Source organism: Perognathus longimembris, chromosome 25 (genome assembly GCF_023159225.1).
Source record: "Perognathus longimembris pacificus isolate PPM17 chromosome 25, ASM2315922v1, whole genome shotgun sequence".
Classification (NCBI taxonomy): domain Eukaryota; kingdom Metazoa; phylum Chordata; class Mammalia; order Rodentia; family Heteromyidae; genus Perognathus; species Perognathus longimembris.
Window position 1 is genome coordinate 6,484,320 of NC_063185.1, and position 24,359 is coordinate 6,508,678.

At 44.4% G+C, this 24,359-nt stretch overlaps 1 protein-coding gene across 1 annotated transcript in view; it reads right to left on the reverse strand.

Moving 5' to 3' along the window:
- Spock1 (SPARC (osteonectin), cwcv and kazal like domains proteoglycan 1) overlaps positions 1-24,359 on the reverse strand; it is a 377,507-nt gene that overhangs the window by 211,064 nt on the left and 142,084 nt on the right. The window contains exon 3 of the mRNA XM_048334044.1: positions 7,054-7,099. Coding sequence (XP_048190001.1) covers positions 7,054-7,099 — 46 coding nt within the window. The remainder of the gene's footprint in view (positions 1-7,053; positions 7,100-24,359) is intronic.

Sequence of the window (24,359 nt, forward strand, 5' to 3'; positions counted from 1 at the left end):
ACAAAAATAACAACAACAAAAACTATATAACTTAGAGTTAGGTACTGGTACTCACATATATAATCCTAACTAAGGTCCAAAGTCACCAGGGAAGTAATAGCCATGAAAAACTATCTCCAAGAAATTAGCAAAATAGCAGGGCTGGTGGTGTGGAGGTAGACTGCCAATTGAGCAAGCAAACAAGCAAGCAGAATGAGTGTGAGGCCCAAGTTAAAAGCTCCAGAACCATATGAATGTATGTATATATGTATGTATGTATGTATGTATGTATGTATGTATGTATATATGTGTTTAAAACTTAGGGCAACAAATTGTGGACACACAAGATGTAACAGTTTCTAGACATGGACAGGGATGGATAAGTAAATAAATGATTGTTAGAGAAATGAGAAAGAAGATCAAGAAGGAACAACCATGGGATTTCACTCCTACACATCTGCTGCTTAATTTCTCTTAAATAAGCAAACTGAAAAAGCTAGCTAAAGAGGAAACTTTGAAGCCAATCTGACTTCAAAGCAGAGAGACAGTTAAGCAGTGACACCACAAACTTTGAATTCAGTTTCCTGTCTTCTCTGCCAGAATTGAGTCTAAACTTCTAAAAATCATACTCCATATTTTTTTTCAAACAAACTACTTAATTGTCAGAATATAGACACAGAAGTGCTGGTGGAAGAATGGAGGTTAAAGTGGCTGGGGTACATCACAGTCTGCTAGAGTGGGACACATGTGACTAAGCAGAGCTGTGATAGAAAAAGCATCCTCCAGAAATGACATGGTAACAAGTTGGATAAGAAATGTACTCACTGCCTTACATATGAAACTGTAACCCGTCTGTACTTCCTTTTGACAATAAAGAAAAAAGAAAAAGAAATAATATGGAAAGGCAGAATGGGGAGAGAGACCCATCCATCCAACATGAAGGAACCAGAAGAAAATGATCAACATGCTTCCCACACACCAGGCCAGCTGCTGCAGCAAATCAACAGCTCTAGGGCTTAAAGAAGGATATTTTGAAAACAAAGAAATAAATTGTTTTAGGCATTATCAATGCAAATCAGAGGCTCCTTGAGAGATGAGGTTTAAGTCCATCTCAAGAGGAAGGCTACAGAAATGTGAGATTTCTATTAAACCCATCCTGGAACATTTCATTTTCATCTAAAGGGGGAAAAAATACTTCCTAAGGAATAATTTTGGGAAAAAAAGCAATTTCTTCTCTCTATGATTCACAAAAACCTCAGTAAAATGTCAACACTGCAGGAATCCTGGACTCGGGGTCCAGAGGCAGCTGGGACATGGGAATCCCTTTCTCCTCCTGAGTTGTAGAATTGTTCCCTCCACACAATCCAAGGCTGTGGTCAGGACTGGAACTTGCCAGAATGTTTGTACAATAGACGGAGTCAAAAAGGTCAAGGATTTTCTTCTTCTATTCAAGCACACAGGGTGAGGGAAGGGGGCCTCTGACTCCCTGGGCTTTATTTTTGTCTGGAAATCAATTCCTATGTGTTCCTATGTTGCTCTGAAGATCACCACAGGATGAGGGTGGGGCCCCAGCTGGGATGCTAGGCAAGAATAACCAGCATTCTCCTTGAAGGAGAAATGGCAATCCTTATTAAAGCCCATGTTGCACATTTTGTCTACAATGTGTATTTATTTTGTCTTGAAAGGAGTCCACTCCTCTCTTCCATTCTAATTCTCACTGGCCCTTTCTCTCCAACATGGCTTCTCTCAGCAAGAAAAATTTCATATCCAAAGAAATGAGTGAGTTCCTCCCCTAGTAGAAAACATGGTATTGTAGACCTAAGCTACTTTGCATTATGCCCCTGAGATATCTTCATGTGATCTGGATTCATCTTAAAGTAAGGTAGGGATTATACACACAGGCACACACCAACTACCTTTCCAATCACCCAGTGTAACAACCACCAACCAAAACACCTGCTTCCCGAACAGAAATGTTATGGGTAAGCTTTGGGTTTCTTTTCCTAAAAGAACTAGCTTTGCAGCATGTTCAATACCAGTTCTATAAAACCCCAAAGTAAGCTCTGTATTTTTTTACAACCCTATTGTGGTTCAATCAATTATATCTTTCTTCTCGCTCTGGGCTCTGTGGATAACAGTCCTCACCAAGCCACCTCACTCGAGGGAAATAGGAAATGGGGCACCTGTCAAGACACTGGGGGTGACTGTCACCAGACAGGCTCCTGGGATCCAGATCAACAGATCAAAGGCACAGAATGTCTAAGGCCAAGTTGTGGCCAAAGCACACACCCACTTACCCACTGGCCGCTACACTAGAGCAAAGTCACCTGTTCAAATACAGGACAGGACAGGCCCTAATTCTCACCCCTCTCCCAACCCCCATCCATACTTGTACAAGCACACCACCCCCACCAGCCCAGCTCCCACACTCCACACCTACATGATGAATGAATGTGCTAGCAATAGCAACTGGAAGTATCCACAGAAGGAGGTCTTCCTTAGTGCTGTCTATTATCAACATCAAGCATCTGAGGGCAGTTCATGAAATTAATGAATAAATTAATACACTAAGAACCTGAACCTCTTCAGCTCTAGCTAAAGGGATCTAGGATGCAGCCCTGCCATGACAGTATACTTGGGGGGGGGGTCAACACAAGGGGAAAAGAGAGAAAAAAAAGTGAGTGGGGAGGGAGGGAAGCCATGGGGAGGGGCAGCTAAGAGGCAGAGGAATACATGAAAAATATCACTCCCAGAGAACATGGTACAAGCCCTGAGAAGTGATCCGTTGCATCTTCTCCATGCTTTTTGCTGAAAGTACTATCAGCATGGAGTTTCCATGGGGGAAGGTTTGGAATCAGAGAAGTTGAGATAACTGTCCAAAACCACACAGTCAGTAGCTGATAATCAAGTTCTAAACCTTGGGGATAACACTCCAGGGCCCAAGACTACACTTGCCACATACTACAGTACTTCTTCTGGGTGCCTAGAAGGTGCCAAATCAGCACAAAAGCAGATGCTCAAGCTAGGCACAGTGGCTCACACCTATTGTCCTAACTTCTCAGGAGGGTGACCATTCACAATGAGCCCAGGCAAAAAGTGTGTGAGGTCCCATCTCAATCAAAAGCTGAGTGGAGTTGTCCATGCCTGTCATCCTAGGTATGTGGGAATCTCAGATAGGGAAGAGGACTACAGTTCCAGGCCAATCCAGGGAGGAAAGTTCAAAAGACCTCATCTCAACACAGAAAGCTTGGTATGGTGGTACAGGCCTGCTTCCTAGCTACAGTGGGAAACATAGGATCAATAGGATCATAGTTGAGCCTAGCCTGGGGGGAAAAAACAGAGCTTATATCTCAAAATAACCAGCTCAGAAAAAGCTAAGATGTGGTTCAAGGAGAGTGTCTGCCTAGCAAGTGTGTGGTCCTGAGTTCCAATTCTAGTACTACCGAAAACAAAAGCAGGAGCTCAAAGGCAAAGCTGGAAACTGACAGGTTGAAAGTGTTTTCACTGTTAAACATGTCCCAGAGCTTTAATGGGCATTGTGAATCTCTAGATGACCCATGGTCATGTCATGTCCCATATGTGTGTAGGACCAGAGCTCTCTTTGAGAAGAAAGGCTAGCCTGGCTGGGCTTGAGGCTAGATCGGGAGGGGGAGGGGCAGAGAGGGGAGAGGGGAAAGGAGAGAGGCTGCCACCAGGGCCAAGCGGCAGAGGTCCATCCAGGAGCCTCACAGAAGGAAACCTTGTCTGCACTTGCCCAAGACTACATCCAGCTTAGAAGCCTGTGCCGCTGCACTCTCTGCAGGAACTAACTCTTCCTTGTGGGCTTCACAAAGGAAGTCTGGCACCTGAGTTAATTGCTGTTCTCTTCAATTCTGGACTCTTTCCATCTCTTCTGTGAGATTTTAGCTTTGAATCAGTGCAACACAAAAGGACATGCTTTTAGACCCTAAACTCTGAAAGTGCCCCCTGAAAAACCTGAAGCTGACAGCTGGTTTACTCCCCTGAGGAACATAAATGATTCCCTCCGAGCCTCATTTTAAAACCTGAAGTGAACACTTTTCTCCTCTCTGCCTAGGATTCAGCTGATGACATGATGCTAACTAAGTATCAGCTCCAGGAAACCCTGTTGTTCAAAGTTCAGCAAACAAGCAGAGAGCGATGACAGCTCAGTAACTAGCTGTTCACACCCACACCCAGGACAGGCAAAGCTTCAGAGCACATCAGAGGCCAAGCCACATCCCTGACCACCTGTTGTTACAGCCACAGCCCAGGACTCTAATGCAGTGGATGTCGGGATGCAGAAGTGACGCTGGTGTCCTACAGGAGTATGTCAGACACTCCTGGCCACACCTATTGAGTTACCCAACAAGATTCTCTAAAACAACACCAGTATAATGTTACTCGCCTGCACAGAAATTTTCTGTGGCTCCTCAGTGCCAAGAACAGAATACAAACTTGGGAGACTGGTATAGAATACCCTTTACATCCTGCCTCAAATCACCTTTATGACAGCACAATACCAGAATGCCCCAGGCTGGCCTTCCTTCCCCTCTTCTGCCCTACTGCTCAAGCCCAAAGCCATGTGGAAGTCCTTTGTAGCCCCAGACTAACCCACATTCATCACTGAAACTCTGAATACGCTTTTCAGTCATGGCCCCTCATTATACCCCATCATTTAAGGTATTCTGTGCACTCCTACTTTTCAAACCTGCAGAGCCAGGCAAAAGAGAGCAGGGCAAGGCCTACTCAGTATACTAGCTGCTACTCTGAGGAGAGAAAAAAATCCTTACCTGGATTTTTTTTCAGCCTAAGTTGAATTAAATAACATGTTCTTTTAGACATTCCATTTCTGTCTAACCAAGTCAAGGGGAATAATCTGCTACATCCCAAGCAGGAATGGACAGCCACCTTCATGCATCTCATCTCCAATGTACATTGGCATAAATAAGAGTTTTTGTATTTGCTTGAAAGTCTTGAAGATGAGTAAATGTGATCCTATTACTGACTTGACCCTATTTCTGGCTCTTACCTAAAAAAACAAAACTCATCAGGTCTGGGTAATTCTTGGTCAAGTTGCTTTCCCAAATACGGGCCTGGTTGGGAGGTATACTGAGAGGCTCGTTCATCAGGTCTAGACAGGGAATTTGCTGTTCTACATAGATAAGTACTTATCATAAATGTAAGTTCACTCCTTAAAAATGTTTGGCTAAGTTTGTGCCTATATTTCTATTTGTTCAGGATACAGATTGGGAGGATCACGGTTCAGGGTCACCACGGGAAAAAAGTTTGTGAGACCCATTTCAAGCAACAAAAAGCTGGACACAATAGTGCGTGTCTATTACCTCAGCTATTATGCACAATGTATAAATAGGAAGATCATGGACCAGGCTGGCCTGGGCAAAAAGTGAGACCCCATTGGGGAGTGGGGAAGAGGTAGCAAAAAGGGTTATGAGTGTGGCTCAAGAGGTAGGAAGCATCTGCCCAGCAAGCACAAGTCTCTGAATTCAAATTATAGTACTGCCAAAAAAAAAAAAAGACCATGTTTCATGGAAAATTCCTAAATTATGGTTTTGTGTGAGTTACTATAATGATTAAGAGTTTTAAATGAGTAAGCCCTGAGAGGCTAAGACATATACAACCTGGATAGAGGAAAGCTCTCTTGTATATTCCTCCCACTTCTCTCTCTCTCTCACACATTCTCTCTCTCTCTCTCTCACACACACACACACACACACAAACACAACAGTGATCCCAACTAGCCAATCATGAGTCTCTACATAGTCCTACATCATATCCATTAGCCCATCCCACCTTAACTGTGGACCAGTTTCTCTCCTTGCTCCTCACTCTGATCTGCTGTAGGGCAGGCATTCAAACAATTTTGATCTCTCCTAGTAACTGGCTTGAGGCTATGCAAACAGTGAGAGCTCAATAAATATCCATGAATGAGTAGATAGACGGAGGTAGGCATGCATGAATAAGTAAAACATTACACAACTTCCAGGCATATGATAAACTTGTAGGTGAAAATTTCAATATCAGCTTGGCAGGTGAGTCTGTTCAAAGTGGCTGCAAGGCATGGTCTGGCCACAAGGGTTACAGATAGTCAGCAAGAGTGTATATAAATCCATGCACAGGGCGCTGAGACCTCAAGATAAGGATACTTGGCAACAGAGGGCAGAAAGGGCGACTTCCACCATTTCCAGTACCTCCTTTCAAGTCCGTCACCAAAACCACATCCAACAGGCAAGCTGCACAAGTTCTCAGAAGCACAAACCCTCTGAGACAAGCTATATAATAGTCTGCCTCTGGGTTTAAGAAGGAGCTTTGTATATACCTGGAGTCCCAGATATGCATGGGGGTGGGGCTAAGATAGCTCCACAGGGAAAAATGAGAAGGTAGAACAGATTCACTGGGGTTCTCACTGAGTCTTGCTCAAGGATGCACGTGCATGCGTGCGCGCGCACACACACACAGACATAGTGAGTGATTTACATAATGAAACTGGTTCTCTGCTTGCTGATGTGGATGGAGAGAGTCCTCGCAGGACCAGACTTAAATCCACATGATCAGTGAGCCAACATTCAAGCAAGCTTCAGAAACCATGAGTAAGTCATTTAACACATGAAATCTCAGTGACCTTGAAAAACATCTCCCAGGATTAGCCTGTTAGAAAAAAAAAAGAAAAGAATAGAAAGAAAAAACAAAGGAAACTACATTTTCATGGTAACTCTAAGTACAATAGGTTCCAGGAATAGAAGCACTGGACAGAGCCCACAATTCTCTAGATAAGTCTGATAGCCATTTCTCTATTAAAAAAAAAAAAAGCAATCAATAATTGTACTGGTCAACTCAATTTTTTTAAAATGGCTTAAATTTGTCCTAGACATAACCACAGACAAATAACCAATTTGAGAAAATAACTTCTACCATCCCACTCAATTGAGTCCCCATAGTCAACCAAATAAGAGAGCTAGCTGGCTTTTATGAGCACTTGAGCTCAACATGTCAGGAAAGAAAAGCAAGACAGCATTTCCCACAGACTTAGACAGCAAGAGATGTTCCATCTGTTACCTTGGTCAAAGGGCTTGTTGGGATTCCAGTTCCTGAAATAATCATCCTACAAAAGCAAAAATAGAAAACAAAGGTCAGGTTTCAGAAAGATTCTCAGAGGGCTGCCTACAAGCTTGCCTTTCCCTCCATTTCCTAAATACACAAAGGCAAACATTCATGGCTTAGAATTCTTTCCCAAGCAGGCACAAACATGCAATTCAAAAGATCAATGTAATTGTCCAATTCCTGTCTTTCAAACTATACAAATTAAACATTGAGAATAGTAACCATTTCATCTCAACATGGAAGCTGTATTGCTCATCGTGGTTTGACATATATATCCAGACACCTTCTCCAAGCAAGTGGAATTTGCTATCAATTAGACCTCAGGTGATAGCTGGCCACTGGCACTTAAGGTTATACCTCTGTGTCTGTAACAGCTGATAATTCAGCTGTCAACATTTCTTTCACATGGTGGCTTATATCTCCCCATGCACAGTTCCAGTTTTCCAGCACTCACCAAACCTACACAGAGGACCAGTTCAAATGTTGGAATGATCCATAGTTGTAAATTTAGCTTAAGACCACCTCTTCTGGCCATGGAAGGATGAAAAAGCAAAAGCTGACCAATTTGGTCAAAGTATAACCGTGTCTCAATTTCATGCAGTTGGCAGTAACTTTTGCTCCAATGATGAGTCTTTCATTGCTTTGAAATTCCAAGAGTCTAAGTCACGCACTTCATAGTTATGCTAATTTCCCCACACACACACACTGTGTGTGCTTGTTCAAGCCTATACACTGGTACTGGGGCTTGACTTCAAGACCTCATGCTCTTACTTGGCTCTTTTTGCTCAAGGCTGGCATTCTACTCCTTAAGCCACACCTCCAACTCTGACTTTTTAGTGGGTAATTGTTGATAAAAGTCTCACAGACTTTCCTGTCCAGGCTGACTTCAAACCATGATCCTCAGATCACAGTCTCCTGAGTAGCTATGATTACAGACTGAAGCAGATGGCACCTGACTTCCTCCTTACTTCAGACAACACCTTCATTGCAAATAGCCCCTGTGTGTTGAGCTGGCTCTCCCCCTCGGCCCTCCCCGGCCACCCACCAATGCCCAGGACACCACTGTCAGTACCTCTGAACAGCCAGCCAACAGCTGGGGTGGTATGGGCCCTGCACAGCATCCCCACACCATCGCTGGACATTTCCCTCTTTTCAATGTTTATCTAGTTTCTTTGCTATGGGCACTCTGCATGCTTATCACACTCTCAAAAAGCTGTCCATTTCTCTTCCGGCAAAGTTAATTTACATCAAAGTGCACAATTAGTTTAAAATATTGTCCATGCTGCCTCCTGCTGCAGTTTATCTCCCACACAATCTCCTGTGAATCCCATTGGTTCCATGTCGTTCAATTACCTGGCTTTATTAGATCCTTGTTGAGTTCACCTAAGCCCTTAAATAGATTTAAGGAAACTGGGTTTAGAGGAAAATCAGAACATATTGCTTTTTGGCCAGTGATTCTGTTTTCCAGAACATGAATAAACATGAACAGGTTTCTCTGGATCCTGGAGATTCTGCATTAAACTATTTTTAACTCTTAGGAATTGGCACACTCTTTCCTGGCTTTAATTTTATGGCCTAACTGTTCCTCTTCCTAGCCCACTTATCCTTGAGATCTATACCATGAAATGTCACTCTCCCAGCTGGGTGCTGATGGCCCACACCTATAACCCCAGCTATTCATGAGGCTGAGAACTACAGGATCACAGTTCAAAGCCAGTCTGTACAGTAAAGTCTATGAGATTCTTATCCAATTTACCAGCAAAAAGCAGGGCTCTAGGCATGCTCAAGTGGTAAAGCACTATGAGCACAGAAGCCAAGCAAGAGCACAAGGCACTGAGTCCAAGCCCAAACAACAACAACAACAAAAATCCTCCCATTTTTTAATTTAAATTCAACCTGAAGCTTTCAAAATTGTGTTGTCTAAAACTTGTCAGAATGTGGAAGTTAGATCTAAATCATAAACACACCTGAAAATACACACAGGGTCATATGCATAAGTGCATATGGGGGAGCAGGGAAGTATGAATGTAGAAAGAAAGGGTAGATGAACACAGCCATAATTTTCAAGGTGCATATGTGGAAATGGAAGCAGGTAGCCTGAGGGCATGGGTAGTGGGGTTGGGAAAGATGTCGGAGAATGACATTGATCAAGACACATTGTACTCATAAAATGATATGCTGCATTGAAGCCCCTTGGTACAATGACATAGATAATTTTTAAAAATTTAAACAGTAAATAAAACTTGCTTAAAAAGCAGACCAATTGAAAGCTAAGGGTTGGATGGAAGGTAGGAAATTTAGCATCAGCTTTCCCAATGTTGAGCCTCATATTACCAGATTCTTCTCTTCACAAAGGTTAAGAATAGGGAGAACCCAAGACAAACTCATTGTCACCACCAGTCAAGCACGCATTTCCCATTGGGTTCCCCAAAGCACTCTTCTGCAGAACCTAGCACCAGGACCAAGGGAGAATCCTAGGAACTGTTTTGTACTTGTGAATGCTGTCCTAAACATGGAAGTCCTTGGGAGTTCAAGTCTGATAGGGAAAGGCTGGAGCCAAAAAAAGGTCTCTTTAATTTTACACGTCGCATTCTCTTTGAAGTCAAGAAAGGGTTTGAATAAGTCTCAAGAATGGCATGTTCTCAAGCTGGGGATATGGCCTAGTGGCAAGAGTGCTTGCCTCGTATACATGAGGCCCTGGGTTCAATTCCCCAGCACCACATATACAGAAAATGGCCAGAAGTGGCGCTGTGGCTCAAGTGGCAGAGTGCTAGCCTTGAGCAAAAAGAAGCCAGGGACAGTGCTCAGGCCCTGAGTCCAAGCCCCAGGACTGGCCAAAAAAAAAAAAAGAATGGCATGTTCTCTTATGACTTCAACCCACAGGGAACCTGAATAGAATGGGAAGCATTCTTCTGGGCCTCATGATTTTCACCAGTTAACCATCATCTCCACTGTTACATATGTGTGGGGAAGAGCTCATCATTTTAAATAGGAAACCTCTAAATGCAGACATCTGCGTCCGAATAGTTAAAACTCCCTGAAAATGTAATAATGCTGCCTAATTACTACAAAATGTAAAAGTACATCTTGAAAAGAAAACGCACTATGCAGTTCTTTAAACAGACCCTTGCCCTGCAAAGCCAAGCAGAGAAAGAAAACTCTTCCCTGTTTCTGAGGACTTTTGCTCTGCCTTGGAAAAAAGTAGACACACACACACACACACACACACACACACGCATAAACCAATGAGCCCAGAGGTGGCAAATCCTTGGGTGTCAGGGTTTTGGGTATGGCCAGTAGAAACTCCCCACATCAAAGGCCAATATCCTAAGTATTTGAGAAGAACCCTACATACCAGGGCCCAGTTGGAGACTAGTCAGTGAGCACTGGAGAAGGAGCTCACTACCACTGTTACTGTCTGGGTCAGAGGATGGACTACCAGAGAACATGAGATCACTAGCCAGGACCACTCAATGTGCCTCTGCGAGAAATTCTCAGGAGTCAGCACCCATGCATCATTGTGCAAAAGCCAGTGATAAAAGAAGGCTGCCATAAAGCCTCACCTCCTGAAGGTCTTCTCAGCCTGGGTCCTGAGTCTCTGGGTAACAATCAGGATGCTCAAATATCAGCATCTTTGGTTCTGAACCAACACTGAGCTAACACCAGTGCTGGCGTCTTCCCCAGAGGCGAAGGCCCTGGTGGCACCCACGAGGCTTTCCTTTTCCTTTCTAGTTCTATCAAAGCACACATAATACATGTGCTGTGGGCAGTTCTCTCTATTCCCACCGTGGGAGGCTACCTGCCTGCCCCACTCCAGTGCTGCACCGAATGAAACATGGGTTGCTGCTGTGAGGACCTAGCAACGTCCAGAACTTTCAGAATCCTCATCTCTGACAATCCTGGCCTGACAAAATTCAGACTGTGGTGAAAGGTATGCACAAAAAGATGAAGCTTGTCAGGAAAGGGCAACAGGCTCACCTGGCCTCTTGACTAGCCATTTTTATCACCTAATGATGGGAGCTTTAGAAAAGCATTCAAAGAGCCAAGCAACAGTTAATGTTTTAAAATATAGGCCTCAATAGAGACATGCACATCCAAACAGAATCCAGTAACTGCAATTCATGCATCAACCATGTTGAACTATGTGGGACACGGTGGTGTGACTATGTGCAGAGGAGAATTTCTATCAGGCCTCTCTTGGACAGGGCAGGGAATACTCTTGCTCTGGATTCTAAAATGCTTTATGAGGAAAGGCTAATTCCAATTCACTGGATCATTTATCCAATTCTTTTTGTAGGGGCTGTTAAAATATAAACAGAGCTCAGGCTTCAGCATATTGGCTGGTGTCTGGAATCATGAAGAATTCCAGGGCAGCAAGTATATCCTGAAGGACAGCAGAATGACAGTAATAAGGAAGTGATAAATCCTTGAGTGTCTAAGGGAAGAAGAAAGTGGCTGGTGCTGGTGGCAGAGAAAAGGCTAGAGACTGATAGGACCATGGATACATTAAAATAAATATAAACTCTGACTCATGCCTGCAATCCTACGTACACCAGAGGCTGAAATCTGAAGATCATGGTTTAAAGCCAGTTTGGGGAGGAAACTTTTATAAGACTGATATCCCCAGTTAATGACCAGAAAATGGAAAGTGGCACTGTGGCTCAAAGAAGAGCACTAGCATTAAGGGAAAATCCTTAGAGATAGTGCCCAGGCCCTGAATCCAAGTCCCACGACTGACTGGCTGACTAAATTAAATAAATAAATAAATAAACTCCATAACTGCTCAACATAAATCAAATATTATTTCTCAATTTACCTCACTAATTAAAATACCCCAGTAACAAAGTGCTGGATGGTGTAAAATTATTATCTCCCGGCAGCTGGTACAAAGATATTAGTTCTGGGTTTTCAATTACATGAAAGGTATTCTGTTCTCATGAGTGTTTATGGGACAGATGTGTCTACCATATATAATATATGCATATATATCTCACAGTTTTACTAACATGTATGATATGTATACCCACAGTCAACTCTCTATAGTCATGGGTTTCATTTTTACCAAACATCAAACCAAACATTGTTTTACAATGAACATTACAGACTTTTTATCTTTTAATTATTCCCGACACATTACATTTACCTTGTCTCAGGTATTAGGTATAATCCACAGGTAGTTCAGAGAATGTAAATACTATACCATTTTGTACAGGGGATTTGGAGCCCTCTACGGTCCAAGAACCAACCCTCCATAGTTGTAATGGGACGCCTGGATATGCCAAGGACCTTCCACTCTACAATGCAGCTTCCGATGGTATATTTAAGTATCCCTAACATGAAATGAGGGATGGATTTGATGAGCAATCAAATCTATGGTTCCCACCCATTTTTAATGAGTCTTCTTTCCCTGCGCCACAGCCGCGAAATGGCTGTCACTTAGCTCAGATATTGCCCAGAGATTTGCCTTTCATATTATTACTTGCTAGCATATAGAAAATGGGTTTCAACTTGTGGTATTTCCATACACTCAACACATTTTAATCATCTTCAACTTTTGTATTCCATTACCCTTTCTTCCTTCTTTTCCTCTTCTGGAACTTGAACTCAAGAAGCCTCAGGTTCTCACTTGGCTTTCTCCATCAAAGATGGTGCTCTACCACTTGAGCCATACTTCTACTTCAGACTCTTTGCTAGTTAGTTGCAGATAAGAATCTCACAAACTTTCCTGCCCAGGATTGGCTTCCATCTGTGACCCTCAGATCTCAGCCTCTTAAATAGCTAAGATTACAGGCACGAGCCACTGGTGCCCAGTTCTATTATTTTTTTCTCTTCCAAGAATTTGTCTTTTAAGAGATACCTATTTAAGCTCCAAAGAATGTCAAAACTCTGGAAGAGCTGGATGGGAAGAACCAGCTAGAAGCCACTCCGAAAACTCAAGCGCAGGCTGCTGATTATGAGGAAGAAGGGGTGATTTATTATATACCACAGCCTCAGATGCCACAGATCAAAGGCATTTAGCTCACATGAAACAGATAATTTCTCCTTCATACATATTTTAGCTAAACTGTTTGAACCCTGCCGTTCCATCTGAAGATTACCTGAGATAATACAAATTACCAGCCTGAGGGGGAAAAAAAAGGAAAGGCAGGGGAGGAGGAGCCTCATTACCTTAACCAGGGATGTGTAAGAGAGCCATGACTGTGAGGAAGCAAAGTGCAGCCAGGGCCAGGCCGGGCAGTCACTGTGGGGTCTTTCGTGGGCCCATGGCTAATCAGTGCAATCAGGAGACGTATGCCCCTGCTTTGAAGGAATGTAGCACTTCTAGGTGACAGACCCCAGTGGAGAAAAACTCAAAACCAAACTGCTTTCCAGGGGATTCTGTATAAGCCAGTGTATTTTATTTGCATGCTATGTGACTGATGAGACTAGAGGAAGGGATGTTTGGTGACTGAGTAAGAGAAAGATCCCCGAAATTATAACTGAAGCCACCAGAAAAGTGAGTGCTCCAGACAAAGTTATATACAAGAGCATCCACCATCCAATGTGCCATTTTTCTGGTCAATTGAACATTTGAAAAATGGACACCCCTGCTCATCAGGCTACTTAAAAGGTACAAAGCACCGCCTTTGCTGTAGAGGGGGCTAGCTTGCCAAGCAGCCACTCAGTTCTGAGCTGTGTCCACCCACATCCTAGACAAGGGAAGTGCTGTCTGTGCCCATCCCTAGAAGAGCTCCAGTGGAGAATCATTCTGAATGAATTGACCTAAACACCTGGCCCAGCGTGGGTAGTGATGGGGCCTCCCGGGCACCTCGCAAGAGAGCCCTGTCTACTAGAGAGAGGGAGCTGTGCACAGAAATACACTGTGGTGTGCGCATGTCACCACCCATACCTGAGCCTGGCTACTGAAGAGCAGGAAGGAGCCAAGCTCACCCGCATATTCCCTAAGGTGTGGCTCAGTGGCATGTGAGCAGTCCTCTTTGAATTGTTTCAAATACAAGGAAGGTGCTTCTGAGTTTTATGAGCATCCCTGTGAAATTCCCTTAACTGATACTGGTGTGTGTAAGTACAGGTGGGCGTATGTTTGTATACACACTGGAAATCACTTTCATGCAGAGAAGAGCAATTCTTTGATAAATTGGTCTGACATTTTGTGGAAAGTCCTGCAGGCCTTAGACAAAATGATTTAGAAAATAACAATGTCAGTTGCTCTGCTCTTTCAATAAATAACCCACCAGTAAAGCAGAGATAATAACTGACAATCATACTTGTACTGTAACTAATGAGAAAAGATAAAGCAGTAAATGGACTGTTGATATGCACTTGATAAATTGTATCCCCTGGATACAACGATGAAAAACAAATGTATGAGGTACTGGTTCACCAAAGAAAAACAAACGTTTATCACTGAGATTTGAGAGTTTGGATATCATTTACATTTTATGTGGTACCTATTTTGATACTATGTCTACATAGAATGGAAAAGTAAAAAACCTACCTCAACTTCCTGAATACGCAAGCATTATAAATGGAAAGAAAATGAGAATCACATCAAACAGCAGGAAGGAATATATACATTTTTAACATACATCACAATTTCAAGTTCTTACATCAGATAGCCAGACATCTTCTCATGAGCCACCCACCAATATTGTTATGAAAATGCCCCATCTTTCATGCAGGAAAGGTGTGGTTATGGGGAAGGACTTCAGGGTAGCTGCAACACATCCCCTAGTGATGGATAGGTAGCAAAGTCCCAGGGGATCCACACTCTCATCCCCATTCCTATCGGAGAAAATTTCAAGTGGATAATTTGCCTGTGACCTTAGTCCGGGGAAATATTCAGTAAGAATCCCCAGATGTCATCAAAGACCAAGAATGACAGACCTTCCATGTTCTGAAAAAGAAAAGGTTATGTTGTCTTGCAGCTCCAAAATACTCAGTGGGGCTCAAACCTCTGATGCATGGATTTATGCTTTTTAGAAATAGATAACGTGGGGCTGGGGATATAGCCTAGTGGCAAGAGTGCCTGCCTCGGATACACGAGGCCCTAGGTTCGATTCCCCAGCACCACATATACAGAAAACGGCCAGAAGCGGCGCTGTGGCTCAAGTGGCAGAGTGCTAGCCTTGAGCGGGAAGAAGCCAGGGACAGTGCTCAGGCCCTGAGTCCAAAGCCCAGGACTGGCCAAAAAAAAAAAAAAAAAAAAAAAAAAAGAAATAGATAACGTGAACAAGCTCAGTGGAAAGAAAAGAATCAAGAACTTGGTCTTTCTACACAAATTGAAAAAGTCTGTCCAAGGTTCCTTTTGGAAATGTTGCTATGCGTCTAAACTTCACTTCCAGGAACAGCAGTTCCAAGAGAAGGCTCTCCGTTATCCCCTACCAAGTTGAGAGGGTCGTCCCAGGTCAGATTTATCCATGCCCTTGACATCATCCATCACTAAAATCACCAAATTGCCAAGAGCTGCCTGCTGAGGAAGGACAATGTGCATGGACGGAAGAGGGGCTGCTACAAGCCGGGCAGGCTTGGAGGCAGATGCGGGCTCATATTCCTGCTCTACCCCCCAGCTGTGTGACCTTATAATACAAAGCTTCTTATTACCTGTAAGACCAAGACCAAGACGTGTACCTTCTAAGGAGCATGATATCAGAGATTCCTGACAGTTATGCAAAGGGCCTGGCCTATCACCCACACACTTTCATGTCCACTCCCAGAGCTTTGTGGTAATGAGATATCCCCAAAACACAGAGGTAAACACCAGGCTTTGCTGAAATAATGCTACATATACAAGTTCAATAATGTGACTTCTTCTGCATTTGAATTTTACCCATGAAGCCCAAGTGAGGGAAGACCAATTGCAACTGGAAAAAAATCCTTATGATTTTTTTTGCCAGTCCTGGGGCTGGAACTCTAGTCCTGGGCGCTGTCTCTGAGCCTCTTTGTGCTCAAGATTAGCACTTTACAACTTGAGCCACAATGCCACTTCTGGATTTCTCGTAGTTAACTGGAAATAAGAGTCTCAGACTTTCCTGCTCTGGCTGGCTTCAAACCATGATCCTCAGATCTCAGCCTCCTAAGTCGCTACGATTATAGGTATATGTATGAATGTAATTTTATTAGTCTCATGAATGAAGAGTCCCTTAGGGAAAAAGAACTCAACAAAATTGAAACACCTAAGTTACAAGCATACTGGTATTTCAAGGCTGACTCTGTCAAAGTTCTGACTATCTTCATCTAATAAATACAGCCCACCTAGTACCTATTACCTGTACCATTTACCTGTTTTGTGCCTTGAAGTTAAGGCAAAGATTTGCTCATCATAAAAATGTAAATGAATTAAACATTCCAATTATGATGAACTGTACTCCTACAGGAAATGGGCCTGAACTGGCACTGTTTGTGTGCACTTGTGTGTGTGTGCACGTGCGTGTGTGCAAACACACATACCACATTGGGGCTTGAATTCAAGGTCCCACACTCTTGTCTTTTCCACTAAAGCCTGGAGCTCTACTATTTGCACCACATCTCTACTTCTGGCTTTTTGCTGGTTAACTGAAAATAAGATAATCACAGACTTTTCTGCCCAGAAAAGATCCTCAGATCTCAGCCTCCTGAGTAGCTAGGATCACAGGCATAAGCCACCACCACCAGACAAAATTTCTGTATAATCATCAATTTGCCTATACACAGCAGATGGAGAAGGCCTGGAAGTGTCTGGCTCATTGGCACACCAAAGGAGTCCTTGCAACCTTTTAACATGGAAATCTTTATGTCCCAGAAAGTACAAATTATACTGGCCTAAGGCCCAGCCTTGTCTGACCATCACAAATTCGAAATTAATTAGGTCCCACCACCTTTCTAAGAACACCCCTTACCACACGGCAGGCTTCCACCAGTACGCAGATGCTACCTTTTAAAGAATAAACACCAGCAACAAACCAGCCCCTCCATTCTTCCTCCCGGCCCCTCCATCCTTGCTCATCTCTGAAAGGTGCAGTGGGCAAGCTGACCGCTGTTTCTGAAGTAGGAGATTTCCTATTACTGATGGCCAGCCCGCTTCTGGAAGTGATGACAGCCGGCCTGGAATGTGGAATCCATCTCAGATTGGTGTTTAAGTCTTCCAAGTGATTCTAAACATGTAACCCTCGATGGGCCAAATGAAGCCAGGCACAGCCAACAACAGTTACTGAGGTGACCAAGGGAAGAGCAGGCCCCACTATGGATCACCCACCAGGACCAGAACACCTGGTTTCTGGAACTTTCTAGAATTTCCTTGTCTGTTATAGTCTGACCATTGAGATTCCAAGCTTGATAGCTAGGTGCCTCTGTTGGCCCAGTTGCTCAGCAAGATCCCAGGCTGCAAGTTGGACTTTTATCTCTCCCCTCCTTGTGCCATTCAAGCAACAGCCAAATCCTCCCCACTCCATTCATGGAGTTGCCCCTTCTCCTATCTCTCCACTGCTCTGCACAGAACTCCTATCCAGCCCAGTCTCCAAGCCACTCAGCCTCACTGCCATTCACACCGCCAACCTCCTGTCTCCCATGGTCCCTGCCCAGCTTCTTCTCCACATACACTGACAGTGACTTTCTAAAGGATACTCTAATCACATCACTCCCTTCTCAGAATCCCAAAGTGACTTTCAGATGCATGCCAAGCCCACCAGGCCCATGCACAGGATGGTGGAGGCCCAGCCCCTGGAAACCCTATGGTTTCCCTATAGCCACAGTCCAGCTCACGGGTTCCCATCATCCCAGGCCCACTGGCCTCAGGCCAGTATATATGTACTTCATTCAACAACCCAGGCGCTCCTCAGCCTCTAAAACCTTGCCTGTGCCATCCCTTCTCTGCCAGATACATGCCTCCTGGCTCTGCTCTCACAATCATTCACACACTCTAGGAGACCCCATCTCACACACAACTTCCTGTAGGAAGCCTACGCTGGTCCCACACCTCTCTGCATCTGACTGTAACCTACATTCTCCCTTCCTGTGGGGAAGGCCACAGAAGTCAGCCCCCAGGCAAGGCTACGCAGCTCCACCATCATATCCTCAACATGTACACAGTAAGTGGACACTTTGCTGAACCCTTCTCCCCCCAGAAAGTGTCCCCATGCCACCTGTTAATGCATGTGTGTCATTCTGAAACACAACTGTAAACGTCTAGCTGGCTGCAGAGTGCTCCTCCCTCCTCCTGCAGAGACACAGTTTGAGCTACGCCTTCCTGTAATAAATAAGTAAACCTCTTCTCCTCTGAAGCTGAGCTCTCTGACAACTAGGGCCATGCCATGGAAACCAAGGTGGGGGTCCCCCTCCCTACTTTTCACTGATAGCAATTAATGTCCTATTGTTCTCACTTTGCCTTTAAAACGCCTCCAGTTTGTACATAGGGGATAGAGGTACAGAGAGATGAACAACCAAGGTCTCTGGTCCCCATCTTTTGAAGTCAAAATTCTCCATGTTGAAATGATCAGGTAAGATCATGTATATGGTAACAAAATATGCTTCAGTGAGAACATATTTATTTCTTGTGAAGAAGTACTCAGATGGTAGAAACCATGTCATACTTTTTTTATTTTCTTTCCATTTACTATTTGGAGAATCACAATGCAAGTTCTTTTCAGTCCTAAAATTCTATGACTCTAAATACATCAAATAACAAATCCAATCTGCCGAAAAGCTCTGCACAAATAAAGCAGAAGCATTTTTCACTGACTAGCAATAACCAGCATAACAAAAAGAATGCAAGGTGGACCAAAGAAGAGGCTGCTTTTGCTTTGATGTTTACCAAACACATTTTTAAGGGCCTAATATCACAAGTAGTAATTCTATCCTAAATCTTTCAAGTCCCCTCCCTGTTAGATTACTGATAAACATGCTCAGGACTGCTGCAATATAAACTCCTTAACAAATTTCCACAACCAACTCACTCAGCTACATTATCTTCTCCTGAAGATTCTAGCTGAGGATTCCTAGAGGAAGGGTCATGATAGCAAGACAGTAGAAGAGTCAAGAAGCAAAAGAAGACCATTGACACACCAGTGACCAGAACACAAGGGCTTTCTTCTTGATTCTACCTTTTCTAATTGTTAGGCAACTTTTACAAAATGGAGATGGATTACTTCATGAATTTATATACTGCCTACTCAATCATTCACTTAAAGCCCTTATGGGATAGGTTAAATGAAGACAGCCTCACACTAACAGGATAATCACAGAAACTGCAGCCTGAAGAGGCAAAATTGTTTTTACAGGAATTCACAGAATATTAAACTCTGCTGTCTAAGACCCAAGTGCTGAGACTGTGAGGAGTGGGGCCCCACAGCAGCCAAGAGAAGCCAGAAGGAAGAGAGCCTGACCAAGGTCACAAAGTCCAAGGAACATCTCCACACAACTCAATGGAACCACAAACTTCTATAACCTATGTCTGGGATAACCAGTAGCATGACCCATTCATTTATTCCTTTGCTCTTGACATTTCTGCTCTTATTTCTTTTAATATAAAAGATCTGGGCCAAAGTCTTGTAGCTCACACCTATAAACCTAACTCGGGAGGCTGAGAATTGAGGATCACAGTTCAAAGCCAGATCAAGCAGAAAAGTCTGTGAGACTCTATCCACAATTAACCAGCAAACAGCCAGAAGTAGAGCTATGGTTCAAGTGGTAGAACACAGCACAGTGTGGACCCAAAATAAACAGCTTTGGCTTCTCAGAGTAAAACACAAGACATACAAACACAAAAGGCAGCATTTTAGCTGGTAACTTCTCTTGATGTCTCTATTACCTGGGTCTAAGTGACTGCAAACAAGTGATTTTTCCTGTCTAAGCTGCGATTTCCTCATCTGTAAAAGAACAGGGTAGTGTCTACTCCATGGAGTCACCTGAAGGATGGGACAGGCATACCAGAGGCCCAGGAATAGAAATGCCCCCTGCAACAGTGACTGTTCTTGCATTGATCCCACCTCATCCACTAGGATAATAGCAGCCTTATAAGTACCTTTATTAGTGTATTTAAGCCACCATCCTGACTCTGAGATTTTTTTTTTTAAATCAAACCTGGGGGTTGACTGCTTTGGACAAACAACAGCCTCTGCTCTATGAGAAAGTGTAAATAAAATGCCACATTGCTCACAGCTTCGTGCCTGGAATCGGAAGAGGAATGCATGTGGGTGATGGATTTCTCATTGTCTGTCAGGTGGCACTGTGCTCCGCCCAGCTGTCTGGAATGGAAACATCTACATTTGTTCCTGACAGGCCCTGTGGGCCCTGCAATGGTGGAAGGGAAGAGAGGGACCACACAGCACTGGCAGGAAGGAGGTGATGCCTTCATAAGAAACTGGTAATGTGAACAGAAATATGTATTTGGAAGAGCACTGCCAGGTTCTAGGTCAGCCAGTAAGGGTCACATCTTTGGCACTCAGGAGCTCCCACAACAGTCTGGGGGAGAGCAGATGGCTCCAGATAAGTAGGGGCGGAGTTTCTTCACTCACAAGGGGCTATTTTCTCTCTACTACTCAGAAGTGCCCAGTGCCAAGTCAAGCACCAAAGGAGAAGGAAGAGTATTGGCCTGCAACCTGGTCCCTCTCCGAGGAAGGTCCCTGAGCCATAGGAGCTCTACTTAACCACCCAACCTGGTGGTCCTTTATGCTCCGGATGAATGCACAGCTTCTAGAAAGGACACTTCAGAGCAAACTTCCCCCCACTTTAGGGGGAAAGGCTGGGAATACCCAAGCAGGACATAAGGCTCAGTTCTCAGGGCTCAACCCAGGTCCACGGCACCCATACTTTGGGCAGGCTCCCCACAAAGATGTAGTGTTGACTGTGGCCAGACTTGTCCTCAGAGACTCCGCCCCTCTAGGTGCCACCTCCCAGTGGGGGCTTCTGTGCCCTTGTGTTCTCACATGCTTCTGGAGCCTTCCTTCAAAGCCAGTCAAGTAGGACTGGAATGGCATCAAAGCCAGGCACGCTGTGTGAGGAATCCAAGACTACAGGGACAAAAGCCTACCAGCCAGGTTGTCTGTCTCCTGAATTCACCACATATCTGTCAGCCTTGGACTGGAGAAGATGGAGAGTGAAGATGACTAAGAACTAGGGGAGAGGGGAAAGGGAATGAAAAGATTCTGTAGTGGCCTTGGAGGAAGTATGATGGTTTGAAAATAAATATTGCCTATAGCCTTGCGTATGGTGGTCCTGTTGTCAGTATGTGTGTCTGTCCTAGGCGCTTAGTCCTAAAGGAAGGCTTAATCACTATGGATTCACAATGTGACAGTATTGTTGGGAGGTGACGAACAGTAGGAGATGAGCCCAGCTGGAGGAAGTAGGCAGCTAGGGGCTCTGTCTGGCTCTGCATCCTCTCTCTGCTTCCTGGCCACTGTTATGTAAGCTGCTCTCTCCACTGTGCCCTCCCTGCCATGACGGAGCAACATCTCTGAAACAATGAGCCAAAACATGCTGAGATAGGGAAGATCTCTATTCCAAGACAGCTCCAGCCAAAAAGTCCAGGAGAATCTTATCTCTACAGAAGAGGCTGGGTGTGGTAGTGTGAGCCCATCATCTAAACTACAGTAGAAAGCAAGGAAAAGGAAGATCATATTCCAGGCAGGAGGCTGACCTGTCCTCTAAAATAACCAAAACAGAATTTTAAAAAGACATTCTATCAGGACATGGCTCAGTGGTACCACACCTTCCAAGCAAGGTCAAAGCTCTCGGTTCAAAACCCAGTAGTGCCAATTTTTTTTTAAACATAAAGAAAAGCCCAATGTGATATGAACGTGTCACTGCATACCTTCCAGAGGCTTTGCATTCCCCTTGCACACAGCAAGGCACCCACACAACAGGACTGGAGCAAATACTAAACCATAATGAACACTTGCTCAACTGCAGCCAGAATAGACCTCTTGTGCTGTGAACCGTCTTTCTGCTCTTTTTGAGGACCACATTAGTCTGCATTCCCATTAAAATCTACCCGAGAACATACATCTTCCTCAACACAACATGACTCAGTCCCATAACCACAGAGCACTTCATTGCCAAGCCATTGGAGGTTCTGTTTCTCCAAGAAAATAAATAGCCAGCTTACAGACTGTAAGGAAAAAATGTTCCCTGGATATCCTGCTTTGGTGTGATTTACAAAAAACTATTGAAGTCCATTAACACCTGTGGCAACCAGAAGCCTAGCTAGACCTCAGTGAGCATGGAACTGGAAGGAGAGTGTGTCAGATGATCCAGCATGTCCCCAGATTGCCTTTTGCATGTTGGGCTCTCATTGAGTGGGTTTTGGGCTGACCTCTGAGCCTTCTGCCCCAACATCCATGCAAGGAAGAGGCCCAAGCCAGGGAAAGGTGAATGTGAGAAGACAATGTCGCCCTGTTCCTCTGGGTCAGCCAAGCTCAACCTTTCAGCATTTTCCCATAAAGGGCCATTCACTATCTACGTTGGGTTTTGTGAATTGTATAAAGACTTTGTCACACTTTTCTCCTACTTTATTACCCACCCCCTCTTATGTCCAGAAAATATAAACTTCAGCCCAGCACCAGTGGCTCACACCTGTAATCCTAGCTACTATGAAGGCGGAGATCTGATGACCATGGCTCAGAGCCAGCCCAGGCAGACAAATCTGAGAGACTCTTATCCTCAATTACCCAACAAAAAGCCAAAAGTCAAACTGTGGTTTGAGTGTAAGAGCACTAGCCTTGAGTAGAAAAAAGCCAAGCGAGAGTACAAATCCCAGAGTTCAAACCTCAATACTGGTACACACCAAGATATACACAGACTCATTTATATTCATTTATATACATAAACACATACACACACACACACACACACACACACACACACACACACACACACACATATTGTTCATTCTAATCTACTGGCCTCAGCAGTATGTGGCCTACCAAACAGGCCAAGCAATACCTAAATATAAATCTATTACTTTGTACAGTAAATATAAACAAATAAAACTAAAAATCATTTTAAGTTTAGCAAGTATCCTCTGAAGAAAGCAATTTATTATGGGTATGAGGGTTATAACAGGAGCTAATGCTGGCTAAACATTGGTGTGTGGCTCCGGCCCTGGCCTTTGCATATATAGTCCACAGGGCTGCACATTACTGACTGCACAAGGCAGTCAGGGGAGGAAAACAGCACAGGCTATCGCTCGATCTGCATTGCACATGGTAAGCAAGCACATGAAGCCAGGCTTCACTCACCTGGAGGGCTCCACGCCTCCCATTTCTCACTAAGACCCCCATTGCACCTGCAGTGGCCCTGTTAATAGCTCCGGAGAGGATAGAAAGCAAAGTCAGCCTCACCAAAAGCCAGAGAAGAGTGAAGGGAGACAGAACAGAGTCCATGCATGTGGGGAATAACAGAGGAAGAGAGTGGTAGGTGGCAAAACAGGAGCATATGACTCTGTCTTAGTAAGGACTTTTTCATCACATGAAATGCCAGAGCGCTGCTTCAGACATGGTATGAATGAATGGACTTTGTTACTGCACATGGTAAAGGGGTAGAAATCAGGCATCATGAAGGAAGCAGCAGATAAGGGTTCTGCAGGCTGTGAGGTGATTGAGGAGGGCTGAGGAAAGGCCCCGCTTCCTGATGTCCACCACCTGTAAGCACCCTCCTCTACAGCACAGACTAACAGGAAGGAACAGGGGGAGTCCTGGAGTGACAGTATCTGAGGTGTCCCTTCCCTCTCCCCTTGAGGCCATCATCCCTGAACCTCCAACCCAAACATCATGGGATCCTACAGTGCCCCACACACTGCCACAAGGCTCCCTGGCAGAGGAGAGCCATGCCAGGGCTGTCTCCTGGCTGGGTGACCATGAGTCTTCAATGCCTTGGAGACTTAGTCAGGGTCTACTTGCCAGATGCTGCAGGAGGTCTCTCCACAAACAGCCTTGTTCCAGCCTCAAGACTAGGGATGGGGTGGAGTGTGACTTTCTTGGAGAGACAAGTGTCAGGTAAGAGTCCTTAAGCCCTTGGAGGCTGTCTTTCCCTCCCTACCTCTCCCTCCTGAGGAAAGCAACCCCATGTTCTACACAACACAGAAACAAGTAAAGATCTGAATTGTTCAGGAATAAATTAGCAAATAAAAGAAGCCACATTTTCTCTCCAGGTTTCATCTCCACCCCCAAAGGCGAAATGTCTCTCTGATGCCCCTAAAAGTTTCCACGATTGTCTCCAGTCAGACACTAGTGTGGAGAGAAAGCCGACTGCTCTCTGCAATTACTACGCTCTGATGTCCCCAGACAGCCCCT